This window comes from Phyllostomus discolor, chromosome 6 (genome assembly GCF_004126475.2).
Source record: "Phyllostomus discolor isolate MPI-MPIP mPhyDis1 chromosome 6, mPhyDis1.pri.v3, whole genome shotgun sequence".
NCBI lineage: Eukaryota > Metazoa > Chordata > Mammalia > Chiroptera > Phyllostomidae > Phyllostomus > Phyllostomus discolor.
In genome coordinates, this window is record NC_040908.2 from 78,950,783 (window position 1) to 78,971,463 (window position 20,681).

At 48.6% G+C, this 20,681-nt stretch overlaps 2 protein-coding genes across 20 annotated transcripts in view; one reads left to right on the forward strand and one right to left on the reverse strand.

Moving 5' to 3' along the window:
* The first annotated feature begins 692 nt into the window (after positions 1-692).
* LOC114498565 (trehalase) lies at positions 693-15,033 on the forward strand. Of its 3 annotated transcripts, none has more exons than XM_028514525.2 (15): positions 693-803; positions 8,995-9,095; positions 9,229-9,373; positions 9,456-9,543; positions 11,228-11,328; positions 11,493-11,585; positions 11,710-11,826; positions 11,942-12,064; positions 12,306-12,355; positions 12,451-12,645; positions 13,202-13,419; positions 13,679-13,790; positions 14,140-14,252; positions 14,512-14,565; positions 14,816-15,033. In XM_028514525.2, the coding sequence occupies exons 1-15, from the start codon at positions 709-711 to the stop codon at positions 14,954-14,956; spliced, it is 1,746 nt and encodes a 581-aa protein (XP_028370326.1). In that variant the 5' UTR covers positions 693-708; the 3' UTR covers positions 14,957-15,033. The 3 variants fall into 3 exon arrangements, with proteins under 3 accessions (XP_028370326.1, XP_035884353.1, XP_035884354.1); XM_036028460.1 differs by having other exon boundaries at positions 14,784-14,903; XM_036028461.1 differs by lacking the exon at positions 14,140-14,252 and having other exon boundaries at positions 14,816-14,853.
* A 236-nt stretch (positions 15,034-15,269) lies between these two features.
* The window catches only part of PHLDB1 (pleckstrin homology like domain family B member 1), a 48,849-nt gene continuing 43,437 nt past the window's right edge, over positions 15,270-20,681 (reverse strand). For 16 of the 17 annotated variants that reach the window (XM_036028452.1, XM_036028450.1, XM_036028453.1 and 13 more), the window contains 2 exons: positions 17,751-17,836; positions 15,270-16,809 (listed from right to left, as the gene is read on the reverse strand). In XM_036028452.1, the coding sequence (XP_035884345.1) occupies positions 16,669-16,809; positions 17,751-17,836 (227 nt within the window). In that variant the 3' untranslated portion in view covers positions 15,270-16,668. The remainder of the gene's footprint in view (positions 16,810-17,750; positions 17,837-20,681) is intronic. The other variant, XR_004903795.1, reaches the window with a different exon arrangement.

Sequence of the window (20,681 nt, forward strand, 5' to 3'; positions counted from 1 at the left end):
CAGGCTGGTGCCAACATGTTCCTCTGGCCTAGTCTCACACCCCTCCCCACACCAACCCCAGGTTCTGTCTGGCCACGCTGAGCTTCTCACATTCCCTTAAGAGTGTGTTGTGCATACATTGAAATGGTCTCCAGCCCACTCCCTTGGCAAACTCCTAAGTAATCTTGAAAACCCATTGCAAATGTCACCACTATGTTGGGTCTTCCTGACTCTTCTTCAGAAGGGATGGCTGTGCCCTCCTGCTGTCCCACAGCACTTCTTGTAGATAAAATTGAGTTATACACTACATGTGGGACAGAATCTTGAGGTAGGCTAAAATGTTAAAGAAATGGTAACCTTCTGAGGTGGAGGTCTTGGGGCCATCCAAGCAACTGGCATCTTGGTCAAAGATGTGTGGCCTAATTATGTCCCTTGTCCTTAGGTGCCCACTCCCCCATCCTTATTCCCCAACCACATGACCCTGAGGAAGGGGCCTGAGAAGTGATACTAGTTGAGACTGAGAAACAGAAGAGGAGAAAAAGTACAAAATTGGGGGTGGGGTGGTTTCTGTGAACAAGTAGACCACATGTAAACCAGGCACACATACCCCTCAGGTGACCACACCTCACATGTGGACTTTGGCTGCTCGGGCGGGGCAAGTGAGTCAAGCTGTGCCCCAGCAGGCAGGAGGTGCCTGAGCTCGCTCATTTGGCTGCAGCCATAGCCAGCATGCCTGAGAAGACCTGGGAGCTGTGCCTGCTGCTTCTGCTGGGGCTAGGGCTGGGGCTGGGGTCCCAGCAGGCTCTACCCCCACCCTGTGAGAGGTAGGAGTGGAGGAGGCAACGGGGGATGGAGCAGAGAGGCTGAGATGAGATCTCAAGCACTGGGGGTCAGACTTTCAGAGGGAAGGGAAGGAAATTCGGTTTTCTCATATAGCAGGCTCTCTGCCGGGCACTGACCTCTAGTGTGGAGAAATAGATCCTGCCTGAAGTTGGCCTATGCATAGTGGAAGAGCCTGCCGCGAGCCTTCCTTCCTACCCTCCCTCCAAGCTGCTCCTTGAACTGTGCAGGACTGTTCTCAGGATTGTTCTAGGAAATGTTCTGCTTAATTTACCTAGCCTCAAAGTGAAATGGGGTATAAGGAACTGAAAGGAGATCCTGGGTTTAACCTCTGATTTCTGTGACAAAGGACAAGAAACTGCTTCCCAGAGCCACAGTTTCTACCTCCAAATAATAAAGGCAAGAGGCCCTGTCCTACCTCCCAGACTCACAGGACGTCATCCATTCTTTGTCAATATGGATTATCAAGCTTTCACTATGCCTTCTAGGGCTGCAGCAGTGAATAAGAAAAATGAGGCCTTTGCCTTCATCAACCTTACATAATAAGCAAGAAAATAGAAGCTAAATAGTGATAGAAGCACAATTAAAAGTGAAGTGAAGTTAGGGAACCACTCAAGGGAGTGGGTGAATAGAGAATGTTTCAGATAGAAGGGTAGGAAAAGTGTCTTTGAGAAACTGGCATTAGAGCACAATTATGGAAAGAACTATACTGTGTGGATCTGGGAGAAGACAGTCTAGCATGGGAACTGCAGTGCAAAAGCCCTGAGGTCACTGTTCAAGGACCAGGAAGAAGGCCTATGTGGTTGGGACAGAAGTGGGAATAGGCTGGAGGAGGCAGAGGCTCCAAGAAAGAGGGGACCAGCATTTGGGCTTCATTGGCAGGACCAGAAAGGTAAGAAGTGGTTCTATATGGGACATATTTTGGAGGTTGAGCTGATCAAATGCTGATGATTGATTCTGGAATATAAAAGGAAAGGACATGTCTGGGATAATTCATAGATTTTATCCTGAGAAGTTGTAATAGGAATTTCAAAAAGGCTGTGTGATCAAGTTGGTTGCCAAAAGTATAGACAAAAGACTGTCAGGAGTCCCTAAGCCCATCTCAGCTTCAGGGATTTCCTAGTACTCACCAAATGGTTATATCCATAGTACAGTTTATTACAGTGAAAGAGTACAGATTAAAATCAGGAAAGGCATATTGGACTCTGGCCAGTGTGGCTCAGTTGGAGCATTGTCACATCACCAAAAGGTTGCAGGTTCAGTTCCCAGTTAGGAGGGTACATACCTAGGTTGTAGGTTCAATTCCGAGTCCAGGTGCATATGAGAGGCAACTGATAGATATCTCTCTCTCTCTCTCTTTTCCTTTCTGTCTAAAAACAATGGAAAAAAAATGTCTTCAGGTGAGGACTGGGGGGAAAAAAAGGCATATAGGACAGAGTCCAAGAGAGAAAAAATGTAAGCTTCCAGTGGTCTTCTCCCAATGGATTTATACAGACACCTAATTTTTCTAGCAATAGTGCATGACCACATCCATGAAGTATGGCCAACCTGGAAGCTCATCTGGACCTTGTTTTCCACAGATTTTATTGGGGGCCAGCTACAGAGGGATGGAGTATCCACATGACTGACCTTAGTTACTCAGTCTCCAAGTCTCTAAAGATTAAAGAGACACTGGGTATTTCTTGGCCCCCAACATAAGTCACACTGTTAGCATAAGTATCTGGCATGGCCTAAGGCCCCAGTTAAAAGAAGGCTTATCTGGCAGAGCAAAATATGAAACCTGAGGGGTTTGTGTGAATACCTGAAGTTGTAGCCAGTTGGTCAGAAATAGGGGTAGCTTGGGGACTCCTGGACTTACAACTGGTGCCTGGAATGAAGGCAGTCATATTGGGGACTGTATACTTGACCTGGTGCTGGTGTCTGAGCTAAATGATTAGTGCCAGAATTATATTGCAATATTGCAGTTGGTGTCAGAAAACATGTGATTTACTAGAATGACCTTGACTCACTGAAACACGTGGCTTGGAAAGAGCAAGATGAAAAGGAAGGGGTTGAGAAACCTTTAATTCCTGCATGGCCACAGGGTCACCCATGGTTTGAAAAAGCAGTTGTGCTGTGATTGGTTACTAAAGGTAAAGTTACCAATGGAACCTGGCTGGTGTAGCTCAGTGGATTGTGTGCGGGCTATGAACCAAAGTATCACAGGTTCGATTCCCAGCCAGGGTACATGCCTGGGTTGCAGGCCACAGCCCCCAGCAACCGTACATTGATGTTTCTCTCTCTCTCTCTCTTTCTCCCTCCCTTCCCTCTCTAAAAATAAATAAATAAATCTTTTAAAAAAAGTTACCAATGGAATTTAAAGATGATGGATCTAACTCCTAGGGTGTTGACTCACTGGATACATAAGAAAATACAAAATAATCAGGCCCTGGCTGGTGTAGCTCAGTGGATTGAGTACAGGTCTGCAAACCAAAAGGTCACTGGTTTGATTCCCAGACAGGGCACATGCCTGGGTTGCGGGCCAGGTCCCCAGCAGGGGACGTGCAAGAGGCAACCACACATTGATGTTTCTCTCCCTCTCTTTCTGCTTCCCTTTCCCTCTCTCTAAAAATAAATAAATAAAATCTTAAAATAAAAAGAAAATACAAAATAATCAGTTAATGTTTCCTATAATAGCAAAATTGAAAGTGACAGATGGGCCAAGGTTAGATTCCGACCAGTCCAAACTTCACCTTCCCATCTCAGGACCCCTGCCAGTGGCTTCAGATCCATTTCCCAAGAAAACAGTTATTTTGAAACAACAAATAACAAAGAAGAGAATGGGTTAGACCAGAGATTTTCAACTTTCTTTTCATCTCATGGTACACATAAACTAATTACTAAAATACTTTTTTGTCAATCTGACAAAAAAAAATTAGTTATAGTTTTCAGTCATTCACATTGGATGACTATTGTTGTGTGGGCTATTGTCATTTTTTATTTGACATCCTAAGGCAACAGAGGTCAGTGCCCCTGACTAAATAGTCAGGTATTGCATGTATTAAAAATTCTTGAGGCACACCAGTTGAAAACTGTTAGGATAGACAATGGAGAGAGTCAATGGACTTATCCCAGCAGGGAGACCTCTTTAAATGGTTATTAAGAAATGTTTGCTTTATTCACAGAGCAAGGGGAGAGTCAAGAGACTCATCCCAGCAGAGTAGAAATCTTTAAGTAGTTACTAAGAAGTGGGATGAATAAAGCAGCTGTTTACAGGGTCAAAACAAAAATCTTAATGCAGCACTCTTAGAGGTTGAGTGTACATACCAATGGGAGACCCCCCAAAATGAAAGGGCCATAAATGAATCTGCTTTATTCTCCCTCCTTTGGTGAACTTTAGAAAACAGCAAAGCAAAGAGGACAATAAGAGACCTGACCTCCAGTCTGCTGGGACAATTGTCCTGAAATTTAATCAGGATAAAGATTGATGAGAGGGTCAGAGTCCCTTAGATCTCAAAGCTTTAGGCATATGAGTAGGCAAAATGGTTGGAGATTAGAGAAGTTTCTTGGACTCTGTGACATGAAAACCCTGTGCCCTGTGGTACCAAAAGCCACTAGTGATGCCCTAACAGGGGCTACAATCAGATTGAGAGGATAATGGAATGCAAAAGTTGAAAAGATTAAGATAAAAGTTCAGATGAAATCTGGAATGTTTGAACAGACGTTATGTCACATGGTTGTTTCTCCTTCATCCAAATGTAGGGAACACTTCTCCTACCCAGTATTGTAAAATGAAACCTGTTGGTGAAGTCCTAACAGGGTCACAATTCAGAATGCAAGGTTTGATAGAACTAAGGTTAAAAGGTGGTATGGATAAAAACTGGTATGTTTAAACAGTTACGTGAAGTGATTGCATCTGTTTCACCTGAATGTGTTACAGGGATAGATATTGTGCCTGACCAGGGAATGTTTCCACTATCTAGTACTATAAAACAAAAGGCATGTAAATCTGCCTGTCGAGCAATATTAACTGGGCATTGCAAATGATTAATCAGTAAGGCTGTCAGAGTCCACGTAGATTGTAGCCTCCTGTGCAGCACAGACTGGGAGTACAGCAAAAACCTGTGGGCACCTCCCAGCATGACTGTTGGGACTTTGGACTAAAGAATTGACAATTTCCATTTGAGGGGCAATTAGTAGCATGCTATCAGACATTAATTGAAACTGCTCCTATGATCACTTTGAAACTTGAATTACCCATAATATATTGAGTGATATAAATGCTCCAGGAGGGAGGGCAGTGCCCAGAAGTGTTCCATAATAAAATGGAACAGGTCTATGCAGGGACATACTACTAGGGGAATGTAGAGCTACTCAGTGTATTCCGCAGCAGGTACTCTTTTCCCCAGGATTGACTTTGGAACAACCTGATGAGCTGCCAGACTCTATTGCCACTTGGACAGTACTCAATAAACAGCTCTCAATTGACCAGAAAGGAGCTGATGGTTTATGGATGGCAGTGCCAAGGTGAACAGAGAACATACTCTTTGGAAGGCTGCCACTCTGATTAAAGATGATAAAATCAAACCTGTTTGGTGAGATGAATTACATGAATTATAAACTGGTTGCTACTTTGTTTGGGTTTTACCTACTCTCAGTCAATGTCCTATGACCTGGTCATATGGTCAGGCAGAAGGGCAAAGGAAAATTGGTCTATAAAAATAATGCCCTTATGTTGCACAGTCCCATGGAAATCACTATGGGAATGTCAGGGACATAGTAAAATAGAAGACATTGATTCCTATCAGAAGAACCCCCTTCTTTGATCAGAAGGTAATTGGAGCCCTGGCTGGTCTGGCTCAGTGGATTGAATGCTGGCTTGTGAACCAAAGGGTTGCTGGTTCGATTCCCAGCACATGTGTGGGTTACAGGCCAGGTCCCCAGTAGGGGGCATGCCAGAGGCATGCCACACATCAATATTTCCCTCTCTTTCTCCCTCCTTTCCCCTCTCTCTAAAAATAAATAATCCTTTAGAAGAAAAGAAGGTAACTGGAGCCAGCAAGTGTACTCCTGTGAGGTAGCCACTTTTGTTCCTGAACTAAATGGACATCAGGAGCCTGCAGCAATGCAGCAGTGGGGTGGATCTAAATATATTCCACCTGTACTCTCTGAGGCACAAAATCTAATAAGAACTGTTCTATGCACCAACAAGAGAGACAGACTATAGATGGTTATCAGGCAGGTTCTCTGGGGGAAATGACGTGCATACAGCTGGCAAGGGGGACTGATGTTAGGAGACTCAGTCCTACAGAAGGCTACAGTGTGTCCTACAGAAACATACACCTGCTCTAGACTGGACTTTTCTCACCCAGTAACCTGAAAACTTAGAGTCAAAAGACACTGGCATTTTCCTAGAGTTCTCTTTAGTCGTCAACGATTAGTCTAGCTAATCATCATATCCTAATATGAAAATATCCCCCAGAGCAATGACACTCAGGACTGCAGGCCTCTATTCAACTTTGTCAGGTTCCAAAGGCAAGTGGGCTCACAGCAAACATACCATGTCTGTCCCCCAAAAGTCCAGCCATTATTAATATAATGAGAACAGTTTGCATGACATCAACATAACCTGGCAACCAAGGAGAGAGGACTGGAATGCACATGTGTGAGCAACAACCACTTCACTGTACTAGTCAGTGAGGGTAGAGGGTAGAGGATGCCTTTGAGTGAGCGTGTGTACTGTCTGGCCATCACATTCAAAATGACAGCAAGTAGAACAAAAGATCTGCATCAAATTTTACATTAAGCTTAAACATTCCTCGGTGGAAACTATTCAGATGATTAAGAAAGCCACAGCTATGGGCAACTGGTGATTGGCAGCTTCATCATGACAATGTTCCGACTCATACATCGTGTCTTGTGCAGAGTTTTTTGGTGAAACATCAAATCATCCAGGTGACTCAGCCTCCCTACAACCCTGATTTGGCACCCTGGGACTTCTGGCTTTTCCAAAAACTAAAATCCCTTTTGAAAGGGAAGAAATTTCAGGCCATCGATGAGACTCAGTAAAATACAACAGGGCTGATGGTCATTGGGAGAACTGTGTGAGGTCCCAAAATGCCTACTTTGAAGGGGACTGAAGTGCCATTGTCCTGTGTACAATGTTTCTTGTATCTTATATCTTCTTCAATAAATGTCTCAGTTTTTCATATTACATGGCTGAATACCTTCTGGACAAATGGCTTCACAATTTCACACATCTGTTATAACCATTCTAAAGACAGTATTAATCTCCTTCCTCTGATCCTCTCTTCTAGGCACCAATGTAATACTGGATTTCCCATTTTTGTTGCATACCCATTTAATCATCTCCTTACCCCCAGCTAGTAGTCCTTCTACTTGTCACTGATGTTTACTAAACATTTCTACCTTGGGAGGAAACACAAGGTTTGGCCACTGTACAGATCCAGGTGCCAGCAGTGCTCCCCTAGAGTCCCCTCCCATTGATAGGATAGGGTTATACAGGTCCAGGATGAGGGGCTATTCCTATTACTAGGCGATGTAACTGCACTCACTGACAGTCTGGTTCAGGCAGATGGGCTGTAGGCATGGCCTGCCCCATCAGGCCCTCAGGAATTCTGACATAAATGTTTAAAGGTACAATTACATTTTCTTGCTTAGGGATCATCCCTCCTTCTGGCACTTGTAGGTATATTCCTGGTCCTGGGGACCACCGCATCAGGTAGTAAAACAGTAAATCCAAATGATGTGGAAAACAATTGTATAGTCTTATCAGTAACCTCTCCTCAGAGTCCCTCAGAAACAGAGAAGACTATCCAGTAGGGACTTTCCCTTGACCTCCCCTCCACATGTTGAATGGGAGCACACACATGAAATTTTGCAAGCCAGTCCTTCATGCTTTTCTCTCTCCCCATTTAGGACAACAAATGTTTCAATTGCCTCTTCCAATTTTCTATTAAGCCATCACTCTGAGGACATATGTCACATTAATGTTCATTTAACTTGATACCTCTTGGCCCATTGTTGGAACTATGAGCTGTTCAAATTTGTACAGTATCTTCTGTTCCAATATAGTATTTTATAGTATTTTAAGCATTTTCATCTACAATCAGGTATGTGAAGCTGCTTTAATGTGCCCCTAAATTCCCATAGTGATCTCCTTGGGTTATGCTCCATATGGGCATTTCTTTAATGGTTCAATTTGTCACAGCCTATCTGCCAGGCCATTGACCTCTGTCCATGAGTCAATAAAAACCTAAACCCAGCAGCTTTTATTGTTCAATTCTTCCATCACTGCAAAGGAAACAGCATGCAATTCAGCACACTGAGTTGATTTGTTCTTAAGTTTGCCAAAGCTTTCTATCAGTCCGTCAGAGTACAGTAGCCTTCCAAACAAGATACTTTGTTTGTACTACTTTGGAAGTACCATTAGTAAACTAAGTAGCTGTTTTGGTCAATAGAGATTGCTCACTACTAGAAATTGGGCACCTACTGGTGGCTCTTCGGGTCCTTCCAGGGTCCCAGCCCTGCAGGAAAAGAGGCCACCGGCTTTTATGTTCCCCTTTGCATTCACCAAGTAGTGTGTTCCTGTGCAAACCATTTCAATTTTATTAAGGAACTCTTTGGGGGCACTGCCTTCTTTATCAGTGTTTCTCTGATATCACCCAAGATATAATAGGTATTTCAGGTTTCAGGAACACTTTATGTCCTTTAATCATAGAGGTAGTTTCAATCAACACTCAACAGCAAACTAGTGATTGTATCCCAAATGGTACATACCGTATCTTACAGCTGGAAATTTTCTGATCCAAAAATCTCAACAATTGCCACTGGGAGCAACTCACAGGCTTTTAACTGGGTCTTCACATGGCAACTGCACAGAGAATTGGTCCATTTTATTCTCATGTGTCACTTATTAAAGTGGCAACCTCATTGTTCCCATTGAGTATGTCATACTGTTTCAAATTAACAACCAAAGTGGGCTCAGGTAATTGTTCAGGTCCTTTACTTCACAGAGACCCTCCTACTTCTCTCAGCCGTGTATGGTGCCACCACCCATAAACCCCTACCACACATGTGCACGTGCACACACATGGCACACACAACTCTTCTCAGTCCAGAGAATATGCCCCAGACTCTAACTTTTATTCTCCCCCCTCCCAATTCTCTCTGCAGCCAGATTTACTGCCATGGGGAGCTCCTGCACCAAGTTCAGATGGCCAAACTCTACCAGGACGACAAGCAGTTTGTGGACATGCCACTGTCCTCAGCTCCAGGTGAGGCTCCTGGGGGCCCTGCCTTCTCCTGAATCTTCCACCAAAGATGGTAGGGGCAAAGCCAGGCAGAGAGGCATCTGATCAGGGAGAGTTCATGGGGTTCCACTGATCCCTCCCTGTGCCTGTTGCCAAGATCAAGTCCTGCAGCACTTCAACAAGCTGGTCAACACCCACAACCATAGCATCCCCGCCGATCAGCTGCAGGTGTTCCTCCAAGAACACTTCCATGCAGTGGGGCAGGAGCTGCAGCCCTGGATCCCTGAAGACTGGAAAGACAGGTATAACTCTGGGCAAGAAACAGGAGAGAGCCCTTTGAATGGGGCTGCCTTCCTGAACCCTGCCAGGCCAATATCCTTCCAGCCCCCGGTTCCTACAGAAGATCTCAGACTCCAAGCTGCGATCATGGGCAGGCCAGCTACACCAACTCTGGAAGAAGCTGGGAAAGAAGGTAAAAGTGTCTTTGGCCTGAGAGAGGGATGTGCCATTTTGGTGCCCACCCTGCCCCTACAGCAAAGACTGGGACTCATTTCCTGAGAACACAGCCTCCCACTCCTTGGGTCCTTGAAAAATACCTCTCTAGAAAGAATTTCTAAGAGGGAGCAAGGGAACATCTACTTGTAACTCCTCACCTCCTCCCAGAAGCCCTCCCAGCCTCCCCGTAGGCCAACCTAGCCTACTCTGCCATCTCCTCACTGCCCAGTCCTGTCTCTAACACCACTTGGTAACAAACTGTTCACTGTCCTGCAGAACTCTCTCTTCCTTGAGCTCCCGAGGCCACACCTCTGCTCAGAAATGATCATTGCTACTGCTGATTGTGGCCCAGCCCTGTGGTCGGCACAGTCCTCTGTTGGCACTTTGTCTGTTTTATCTGAGGCTCAGAGAGAGAGCAGTGATTTGCCCAAGGCTGCACAGCACTGGTCCTCACACCCAGGTGTCAGAGCCCTGACATCCACAGGCAGGATGAAACTCTGGGCTCCTTCGCTAGTGTGGGCTGCTGCCTCAGCCAGCCCCCAAGGAAACCTGAGCCTCGTTCCACTGCCCCCCTGAAAACCTCTCTCCTGCTAAAGCCTACTCACTCATACAGAAGTAGCAGAGAAGGAACAGAGAAATACCTGACACAGACACACAGCAAGCTCCACTCTGGTCCTACCTTGCTCTCTCCCTCAGCCATGTTCACCCACATCCACCTCACTGGGGAAAGGGACCTGGGCCAGAGAGTGGGGGGTCCTGAGTCTCTGGGCCTGGCTTGGTGGTGGTAGCAGAGACTTGAGGAGCTGGTGGAAATGGTCCCCAACCTGGGTCCTAGTAGTGGCCACTGCTTGGTGAGTACTTGCTGGTGCCAGGCTGAGCTGTCGGGGCTCCTGCACACCATAGAGCACTGTAGGAGAACGTTCTCCGTGGTGTGGGCCCAGCTCCCCCTCGGAGATGCACAGGACCCACGCCCACGGATAGGTTCTCCAGTGGGGAATCAGGCCTGCAATGTGCCTAGGCCACTTTGAGTCTTGCTATTGCTAAAAAACTCCCTCACCCTGATTTGTAGCAAACATTTACTGCAAAGTAACTTCCTAGAATCCATGCTAAACCTTCCAAGGATGAGTGTAACTGGTTCAACCACTTTTGCCTTTTCATTTGCAAATATTCCTCTTCTTTGATGTGATTAGCAGCATTGGCTCCTTAGCTTTCTGTAAAATGTAACCACCTAAAGCCAAATGGGGATAATAATGAGGACCATCATGTAATGTGCCCAGAGATGGAAATAAAGGCCTGTCATGGCAGAGGCCACGGCTTTTTGCTCCCCTTGAGAGTGAAGCCGCTAGCCCTTTTCCTTCACAAGACTCATAGTCTGTGTGAATGTCTCTCCCCCATCCACAGTGTCGCAGCCCGGGGTCCCCATCGGAGCACAGCAGGGACTCAGAGGCCTGCCCGTGGGGGTGAGCAGTCCAGGTTCCCAGAGCCAGTCCTTGACTGAGCCCACAGGGCTGAGCAGCAGCAGAGCCTAAGCCCAAGCCCAATCCCAAGTCCAAGCTTCCTGGCTCCAAAGCCCACAGCTGCCAGTGCCTCCATTGGCCTCCAGGCTCTGGGAAAGGGGGGTGGGGGGTCTAGGCTCCCTGTGCCTTGTCTCCTGACTTCAGGTGAAGCCAGAGGTCCTCCACCACCCAGAGCGGTTCTCTTTGATCTACTCTCAGCACCCCTTCATTGTGCCTGGCGGGCGCTTTCTGGAATTCTACTACTGGTGAGCAGCCAGCAGCTGCAGGGGTGAGAGTGGTGGGGAGCCCAGAACCAGCAAGTGGAGTCACCTGAGTGGGGGTGGGCCACACTGATGGGGCCTGGGTATGCAGGGCAGAGGGTGGGGAGTGGGGTGCATGGTTGGGATACCTGAGCTGTCCCTTTTGCCAGGGACTCCTACTGGGTGATGGAGGGTCTGCTCCTCTCTGAGATGCCTGAGACAGTGAAGGGCATGCTGCAGAACTTCCTGGACCTGGTGCAAATGTAAGTGGGCACCTGGCACCTCCAGGCCAGGTGCAGGAGAGGCAGGTGCCATGGGCTTGGAACTGGGTTTGCCTTGGCTATGATGGTTGGGCAGGGGCGTGTCAGCAAGTCTCCTTCTCAACAGATATGGACATGTCCCCAATGGGGCCCGAGTGTACTACCTGCAGCGCAGCCAGCCCCCACTCCTGACCCTCATGATGGACCGCTATGTGACTTACACCAATGACACTGCCTTCCTATGGTGGGCACCCTCTCCTCGTGCTGTGCTGCAGGCTCCCCATACCTAAGACCTCCCAGGGTGGGAATAGAGAGGTGTGCCTAGGCTGAGGTGGTGCCCGGCTGCCCCCCCCCCCCAGGGACAACATTGGGACCCTTGCCTTGGAATTGGACTTCTGGACTAAGAACAGGAACATCTCTGTGAACTTGGGGGGAAAGAGCTACATCCTGAATCACTATTACGTCCCTTATGGGGGACCCAGGTGAGGAACTGTGGGGAAAGCCTCTCAATATCTTATCTATTCACTCTTGTTCAGTTGTCACCAGGCCCCTGGGCAGGAGGGCAAGTGACCTAGGTTCCCTCTTAGAAGGTGAGACTGGAAGCCATGAGCAATCCAGGGGCTGTGGGGTCCAAGGCTTGCTGAGTCAACAGGGCTTATCCTCAGCACAGGCACAGAGGGCTCAGAGCCTCCCTGTGCCAGATGTCCACTCTTGTCTTGCCAGACCAGAGTCCTACAGTAAAGATGCTGAGTTGGCAGACACCCTGCCTGAAGGTGAGTAGCAGCAGCACGAGGGTAGCCAGATGGAGCTGGGTGCCTGCTGTGGTGTCAGGCCCTGGTCTTCTCGGTGCTGTTGTCTGTCCTCACAGGGAATCGGGAGGCTCTGTGGGCTGAGCTCAAGGCTGGGGCTGAGTCTGGCTGGGACTTCTCTTCACGATGGCTAATTGGAGGCCCAAACCCCGACTTGCTCAGCAGTATCCGAACCAGTAAACTTGTGCCTGTTGACCTCAATGCCTTCCTATGCCAGGCAGAGGAGCTAATGAGCAACTTCTACACCAGCCTGGGTGAGCAGGCCAGCAGGAGGAAGGGTATGCTTGTCAGACTTGGGTCTCTACCTCAGCCTTGGCAACGGAGATGGAAGTGGGGACTTGGGTGAAATCCCTCCACCATTTAGCCTGCTCAATACTGCACCCCCAGTGTAGGCAGGGCAGGAGTACAAATGGGGTCTATTCTTATCTTATCTTCACTCCCCTCCTTTTCTTACTGGGAAGGCCTTCTAGGGCCTATGAAAGGACCCCTTAGTCCACACATCCAAAATCTCATGATTCCTCTTCCAAACAGCTGCACATTTGAGTCCTCAGAGCTAGGGAATCCATACAGCCAGTGTTCTACCAAGGATGAATCTGGGGACAGGACAGTGCAGGTCCTGGGAGCTATAAAGGACCACTTGCTCAGGGAATTCCAGGTCCTAGAAGCCCAAAATGTGGTGGGCTATAAGTAGGCATGTCTCCTTAGACCTTGGGGATAGCAATAGGATGCCAAAGTATTAGACCTCTGGAAGTTCATGGGGCCCAAGGATAGGAGCCCTGGTTACTCCATCTAAACCAAATGCCACTGCAGGGAATGACTCTCAAGCCACGAAGTACAGAAACTTGCGGGAACAGCGCTTGGCTGCCCTGAAGGCCATCCTTTGGGATGAAGAGAAAGGTGTCTGGTTTGACTATGACCTTGAAAACAGGAAAAAGAACCGAGAGTTTTACCCATCCAACCTTGCTCCTCTCTGGGCGGGCTGCTTCTCTGACCCAGGCGTCGTGGACAAGGCTCTGAAATACCTGGAGGTGAGGGGGCAGCAGGGCACGTTGTTACACTGGGGGCAGCACCATTGCTCTCTCCCTGACTCTGAGCAGTGACCTCTGGCAAGTGTCAGCCACCCCCTCCTGTGCCTTAGCCTGATGGTCCCACTGTAGCCACCAGGGGGCAGGTGTGAGACAAGAAGAGAAGGCCCAGGAAAGTGACATCCGGCTTTAGGAAAGCCCAGCCTCCTGGCTCCCGGCCCAGCCCCCACCCACAGTTATAGTGATGTCTGGAACATTGCAGGACAGCCAGATACTGACCTATCGATACGGAATCCCAACATCTCTCCGGAAAACGGGCCGGCAGTGGGACTTCCCCAATGCCTGGGCCCCCCTCCAGGACCTGGTCATCAGAGGTAGGAGGCAGGGATGGGACATACCCCAGGACCTTACCGCCTTGGTGTAGAGGGTCAGCCTTCCTGGTACTGGGGAGTTGTGAACAAAGGATGTGGGGGGTCTTTCTCTGACTCCTCCGCTCTCTCAGCCTCCTGCTCAGCAAACATTTATGCCCACCTCCACTTGTCAGGAGAATCAGCCCTCCTCTCCCTCCAAAACCAGGCCCTGGATTAGAGCAGGTTCGCCTGTGGTCCCAGAAAGGAGGTTGCAGGGCCTGGGCCTCCTTTCCTCCTTGAGAGGCTCAGGCCTCTGAGCCCATTGGGTCAGGGGCTCTGGAGGTTCAGGGTCCTGCCTCGGGGCGGGGTTCAGGTCTGGCCAAGTCACCTTCACCCCGGACCCAGGAAGTAGCTTTCCAGCTGGCGCAGAATTGGATCCGAACCAACTTTGATGCCTACTCCCAAAAGGCAGCCATGTATGAGAAGGTGAGCGGGCCCTGAGCCCAGTCCCAGCAGTACTCCTACCTGTGGTGAGGCGGGGAATTCGCAGGCCTTGCAAAGCCCAGGTCCCGGGACAGTGGCGGCACCCAGTGGCTATTCCTGGGCACTGCATGGGTAAGCGCCAGACTACAGCCCCTTCTCCCAAAGGGCTCCCATTTCCTGCTCCTCCTAGAGGGCTGGATGGGGGGGGAGGGAGGGGGGCTAGGGATAGTACTGACCTTAGAACTTGTCCTCTTGTCCCCAGTATGACATCAGCAATGGTGGACAACCCGGTGGCGGAGGGGAGTATGAAGTTCAGGTGAGTGGGCCAACATCCTACAGGGATTTGGGGGGCCCTGCTGTCCCCACAAACTGACCATGACCTTTCCCTCTAAGCCTCCATTTCCTCCCATGTGTATCCACAGGGAGGAGTCTGACTGGTACTCCTTGGTACCCCTGGAACTAGCTAGGCAGGGCCAGAGCCTCTGGGTAGAGATCCCACACAAGTACCTAACAGCACTTGGGGCCTTCCCCAAGGGTCTTTCCCCACTGGCCATGCCTCTCTCCAGGAGGGGTTTGGCTGGACCAATGGAGTGGTCCTGATGCTCCTGGATCTCTATGGTGACCGGCTGAGTTCAGGGACCCAGACAGCTTTCCTGGAGCCCCACTGCCTCACAGTTGCCCTTCTGCTTAGCCTGCTGCCACAGTGATGGGCCTCACTGCCCCCTCTGCCTTCAGGTGCTCCTCTGGCTCCAGCTCCTGCCTCATTAAACCTGTGCATGAGTCCTTACCTTCTCCTGCCTCTTCATTCTCCATCCCTGGAGACCCCATGCCCTCCTATATGTCCCGCCCATCCTTGGTCATAGTGGATGGGGACAGGGTAGGAACCTGGAGGTCATGGGTTAGGCCTTGGGTCCCTCCTGGAACATTTTAATAAAGTGGAAATTCTACTCTGTTGGGAGGACCTGACCCTTCTACACCATGTACCCCAGCCCAGTGCCCCACACAACTTGGCCTCCCAGCAACATACTCCAAATGCTTTATTGTTCTGCTGAGATGCTTACAAATATTGCAAATCACCCAGCCTGGACCCAGCAACCATGGCCCAGTGCTGGAGAAGGGAGCAGGGAGGTGGGATTAGTGTTAAGGCGGGAAGGACTGAGGCCAGACTACTGAGGCCTAGTCCTTTGCTCTCCATTTTCATCATCCTTCTGTGGCTGAAGTAGGGAAGCTGGGCTTCCAGGCCTTCCTTCTCTGCTGCTCCTCTCCTGCTCAGGTTTTCTCATGGAGTAGTCCTCTGTCCCTGTCAGAAACTCAGCCCTTCTAGCTTTCTCAATCATCCATATCACTTCTCTGGATCTAGATACCCTGGTTTCATCCCTTCTGGCTCTAAGAAAGGCACAAGTGGAAGGGAGAGGGCTCGCCCAAGGGGCCAGCAGGCTGTACATCAGGGCCTAGAGACACAGGCTGGTACAGGGAGGTTTTCAGTTCCTTCCCCACAGCATGAGATGCCCAGCAGCCTGGGCTGGAGAGACGATGGCACATGTACCCTCACATGGGCCCACAGCTTAAGCAGTGGGCTAAGCTGCTGAGCTATGGAGCCAACGAAATTAGTATGTAACCATGGCAATGAAGCAGTTACAGTGGTGACCATGGCGATGGGTCTGCAAAAAGGGGATGGGGCCCAAACCTCAAGGATAAAATTTGGTCTCTGACCCTTGAGCAAGGTAATAAAAAATATGAATGCGGGCCCTGGCTGGTGTGGCTCAGTGGATTAAGTGCCGGCCTGCAAACCAAAGGGTCCCCAATTCACTTCCCAGTCAGGGCTGGGTTGTAGACCAGGTCCCCAGTGGGAGGCACTCAAGGGGCAACCACACAGTGAAGTCTCTCTCCCTCTCTTCCCCTCTCTCTGGAAATGAACAAATGAAATCTTTTTTAAAAATATGGATGTGGGAAAACAAAGGGGTAAGAGCAGGGTTTGAGAGAGAAACTGCCTGAGCTGTTGCCCCACTCTGGATGTGGTACTGCTCAGCCCCAATGCTCCTGCAAAGGGGGCTGAGACAAGAGGGAATCTTTGGCCAATTCTGGTACCATAACTGTCCTTTACAAAAGAGAACACAGGCCAAGGAGCACAGGACCCTGAAGAGTTATTGCAAGTGCTCGGCTTCCAGGAGGCTATAAAGCCCCCTCCCTACCTTTGATCTCTTGACTGATTCTTTAGGAAGCTCAAGCTCAGAAACTCCCAGAATGAGCTCCTTAGAGAACATTGCAAACTCTTCTTATACAAAAGCACCAGTTATGCTCTACTCTCCCAGGGCCTCTGGAAGCACCCAGTGAGGTCTGGGGCCCAGGGTGTTACTCTGTCTCCAGGGGCAAGCAGAGTAGCAGGTGGTCAGGCATGGGTCCAGGAGGCCCACAACAGTCAGTTCATGAACTGAGTGTAGCCCTCAGCCCCGGTGACAATGACATCCATCCAGATGCGCATGGCCTCTGCAGATGGGGCCACCATGTAATACAACCGGTCATGGGTCTTCACACAGAAGGTCAGGGCTGGGTTCGGGCTCTGCGGAGAGAAAGAGGAGAGTCTAAACAGGGCTCACCCCTGACATTCACAAGCATTCTCCAGGAGCCCAGCCTCCTGGTCTGTACTTTCTCCTCTTTGTCCAAGACAACCTGGAGCTAAGGGCTGAGTCCTACATAGGCCTAAAACCTAGTCACAACCAGTCAAGTGGGCCTCAGGCTGAGATATTCCCCTCCTTACACCTGGCAATCCTTGGGCCCTGGCAAGGTCATATTATGCCAGGTGGGGGCACTGTTCCTTTACACCCCCAGACATAAAAGAATGTCAAAAGAAATCAGACACAAAGGGTTGTTCCAGTGAAGATCAGAGTTCTCTCTGCAAAAGAGGGGCAGATGGAAAAAGCTACAAGTACTATGCTGAGCCCTAGGACCCCAGAGATCAGGGAGAGTGGGCATCTGAGGCTTGGAGAGAGGGAGGCTGACTTATACTGCAGTGAGGCAGATAACCAGGCTCAAATATCTCCTATTTATCAATCCTCTCTACCAAATCTAGTCTTCAAAGGCCCGCTTTTAGTCATCCCTTCTGCATTGCCCACCCCCATTTGGGAGACATCGTGCTGTCATCTTAGGAGAAGGAGGCAAGCCAGCCAAATTCGAGCCTACTGGGGCATCCTGCTTTCTGCAATCCACCTTCACTCCTCCCTCAGGCCTAAGGAAAGAAAGAGGGTTAAAGGGAGAGTAAAGGGTCAGAGGCAACTGGGGTATGAAGGTGTTAATATGCAGCAGTTCTAGTTACTGTACATAGGAAGGGATACTTCTGTCACCATAGTGAAGCTGAAAAACCTTCTGGGAAGGGGAGAATAGAAGAAGGAAAAGTTTACAAAGAGAGGAAGGGATGGGTCTGAGACTCTGAAGAGGGCAGGCTGGAGGCCTTTGCCATAGAGCCCACCCATTCCCCATGACCGGTCCCTTCTGCCCCTTCACCTTGGCTGCACTGCGCAGGTGATCGTAGTATACCTCTTCGATGGCCTGGAAATAGATGACCCCCTTCAATTTTGTCTCATGCTTGTCTGCAAAGAAAATAAGGACCAGGTTGAGGAGGCCTGTCGTACTTCAGGCCAAGCTTCACTGCCATGGAGTGTTTCCACCTGGGGAAATCATGGGGTGATTCCCAGGGCTCCCAAACAGAACCCACATCAGTGCTCAGGCTCACACAGAATTACAGAGAATGCAAATTAGAACTCCACTGAGATACTGCTTCTCACCTATCAGAATGTCAAAAACATACAAAAGATATACAGCACACTTTTGTCAAGTATGTAGAGAAAAGGCTGTCTAATAAATGGCAGGTGGGAGTATATAAACTTGCAAACTGTACAGGTGATTTGGTCATACCTACCAAAATTGCTGTTTGTCCTTTAAGCCAATGATTACACTTAGGAAAATTTATCTTACACATGTGCAAAATAACAAACTTAAAAGATCGTTTCTGGCAGCAATATCTGTAGTCACAAAATACCAGAAACAACCCAAATATCCACCAGATGGAGACTCACAAATTATAGTGTACCACATGATGGGATACCAGACAGCTATTATATAGAATAATGTACAAATAACTGACATATAAATTCAGAAACAAATCTATACAATATATCCAGATATAAATATCTAGACATAGATATATTTGATGTAGAAAATTAGCAGGAAAACAAGGAATGTATTACAGGCTACCTTTTGTGTAAGAAAAGGAGTAAGAATACATGTTTGCATTGTTTATATTCCCCTAAAGCACTAGAAGGATACACAAAAGAGCAATAAAAGTGGTTATCTACAGTGAGTGGGGGCATAATTCTCAATTTAAACCTTTTTATATATTTTGATTTTCAAGTATATGAATGCATTCACCTATTGAATTCTAATATTTAAAAAAAGAAGAAAGTATTTAGCATATGAAGGCAGGGGTGGCAGGAAGAAGGTGGGTAAACTACCAGCAGGATGACTTCTGGTTGGGAGGGACAGGGCACTGTCAAAGGCAAACTGTCCAGGCACTACAACTGGCATCCTAGACAGCGAGCCTGAGGCATGAAGGAAAAACATACAATCACTAAGTTCAGATGGTTGGTGGCTCGCAGTATGCACCTTCCCCCATCCCATGTGCCATTTCAAGCCCCAGTCATCTACCCTGGGCCATTGCTGCAGCCTCCTGACATGCCCCTGGACCACCCTAATGCTGAGGGGGTCAGCTTCCTAAAGCAAATCTAATCCTGCTGCCTCAGCTCACAAGCTTCTCTGCTGGCTCCCTCACTGGAAACCTGCTGCCTCCTTGGTTTGGCCAAGGCTATTTACAGGCTGGTGCCAACATGTTCCTCTGGCCTAGTCTCACACCCCTCCCCACACCAACCCCAGGTTCTGTCTGGCCACGCTGAGCTTCTCACATTCCCTTAAGAGTGTGTTGTGCATACATTGAAATGGTCTCCAGCCCACTCCCTTGGCAAACTCCTAAGTAATCTTGAAAACCCATTGCAAATGTCACCACTCTAGTGTACGGCTATGCTCACTGTGCTCCCACAGCATCCATGCTCCTCTACAGAACTCAGGCTGAGTCTGAACCCTCCTTGCAATTCATAGATCTGCCTCCTCCAACACCAACTACATGCCTAGCACACAGTAGGTGGTCAATGAGTTAAATGAATGAGACCCAGGCACTGGGATACAGGGAAAAGTCAGAGATCCTTCTCTTAGGCACTTATAATTTAGTGGGAAAGAATGCATTTACCAACTGCATGACTTGGGTGTCCAAGAGGACAGCTATGTATCACAGGTGGTTGTGAGTATTGAGTGAACACGTTCAAAGTGTGCAGCAGAGCTGGCACGTACCATGCAGCATCTGTTATTGCATCAATATGCCCCTTGGCTGATGTCACATGGCAGACAGACCCTGTATAACACAGGAGTTATACAATGAAAGACAGGAACCAGTCTCAGAAAGATGGAGCCCGGAAAGGCTTCATTGGAGGTAATATCTGATCTGGACTCTATAGAATAGAAAGGAGTATTCTATCAAGTAGGTACAAGGAAAGTCCAGGCAAAGGCAGGGAGAATGGCAAGTTCAAGGCAGGTGCTGGCAAGTAACACTAATCCAGGGCCCTGATCCTATCACAGGCCCAACCTCCATTCAACACTTCCTCTTCAAGACAAGTACCCAGCCCCACCCTGGCCCCTGCCATTCTCTCCATTCCCTTGCTTCACTGTAAGTAGCAACTCAATCCTTCCTCTGTTTCCTAACCACCTACCTCTCCACGATCTTGTGCAATTTGGCTCCCACCCCTGTATACAGCAGAAGCCTTTCTCTTGTCAGGCTCCAATGCCTGAATTGAATGGCCTTTAATTCCAAATTATTCTTGGCCTTCCTACAGCACCCACCACCACTAGACACCCCTGTTTACAAATGTCCACTCCTTTAGCTGACTTCTTTCCATTACCACCCCTGTCTAAGCTTAGTCTTCTTTTGTTTCATAAAAGGAAGGTCATGTATGCCAAGCACCAGCTCAGCACCTGGCATGTAGATTACTGCCTCCTGCCCCTTCTACCTTTGCTGGTCTCTCTTTTCCCTCCTTCCTCACAATAGTGCAGCCCTCTCTCTCTGCCTTTTCTTTTCTAATGGTCTAGGTTCAATTTTAGCTCTGCCTCTGAGCAGCTGTGAGACTGTGAACAATTTAGTTAACCTCTCTGAGCCTTTTAATGATATTTTATTAATTATGCTATTACAGTTATCCTGGTTGTTCCCCCTTTGCCCCACCCCACCCACCCAGCACCCGTACTCCCTCAGGCAATTGTTCATGTCCACAGGTCATGCATATAAGTTCTTTGGCTACACCATTTCCTACACTGTATTTGACATCCTCATGGCTA

Coding starts and splice junctions, on each gene's coding strand:
- LOC114498565 (XM_028514525.2), top strand. CDS start 709: ATGCCTGAGAAGACCTGGGAGCTGTGCCTGCTGCTTCTGCTGGGGCTA. Junction 11,586..11,709: donor TTCCTGGACCTGGTGCAAAT/GTAAGTGGGCAC, acceptor CCTTCTCAACAG/ATATGGACATGTCCCCAATG. Junction 11,827..11,941: donor AATGACACTGCCTTCCTATG/GTGGGCACCCTC, acceptor CCCCCCCCCCAG/GGACAACATTGGGACCCTTG.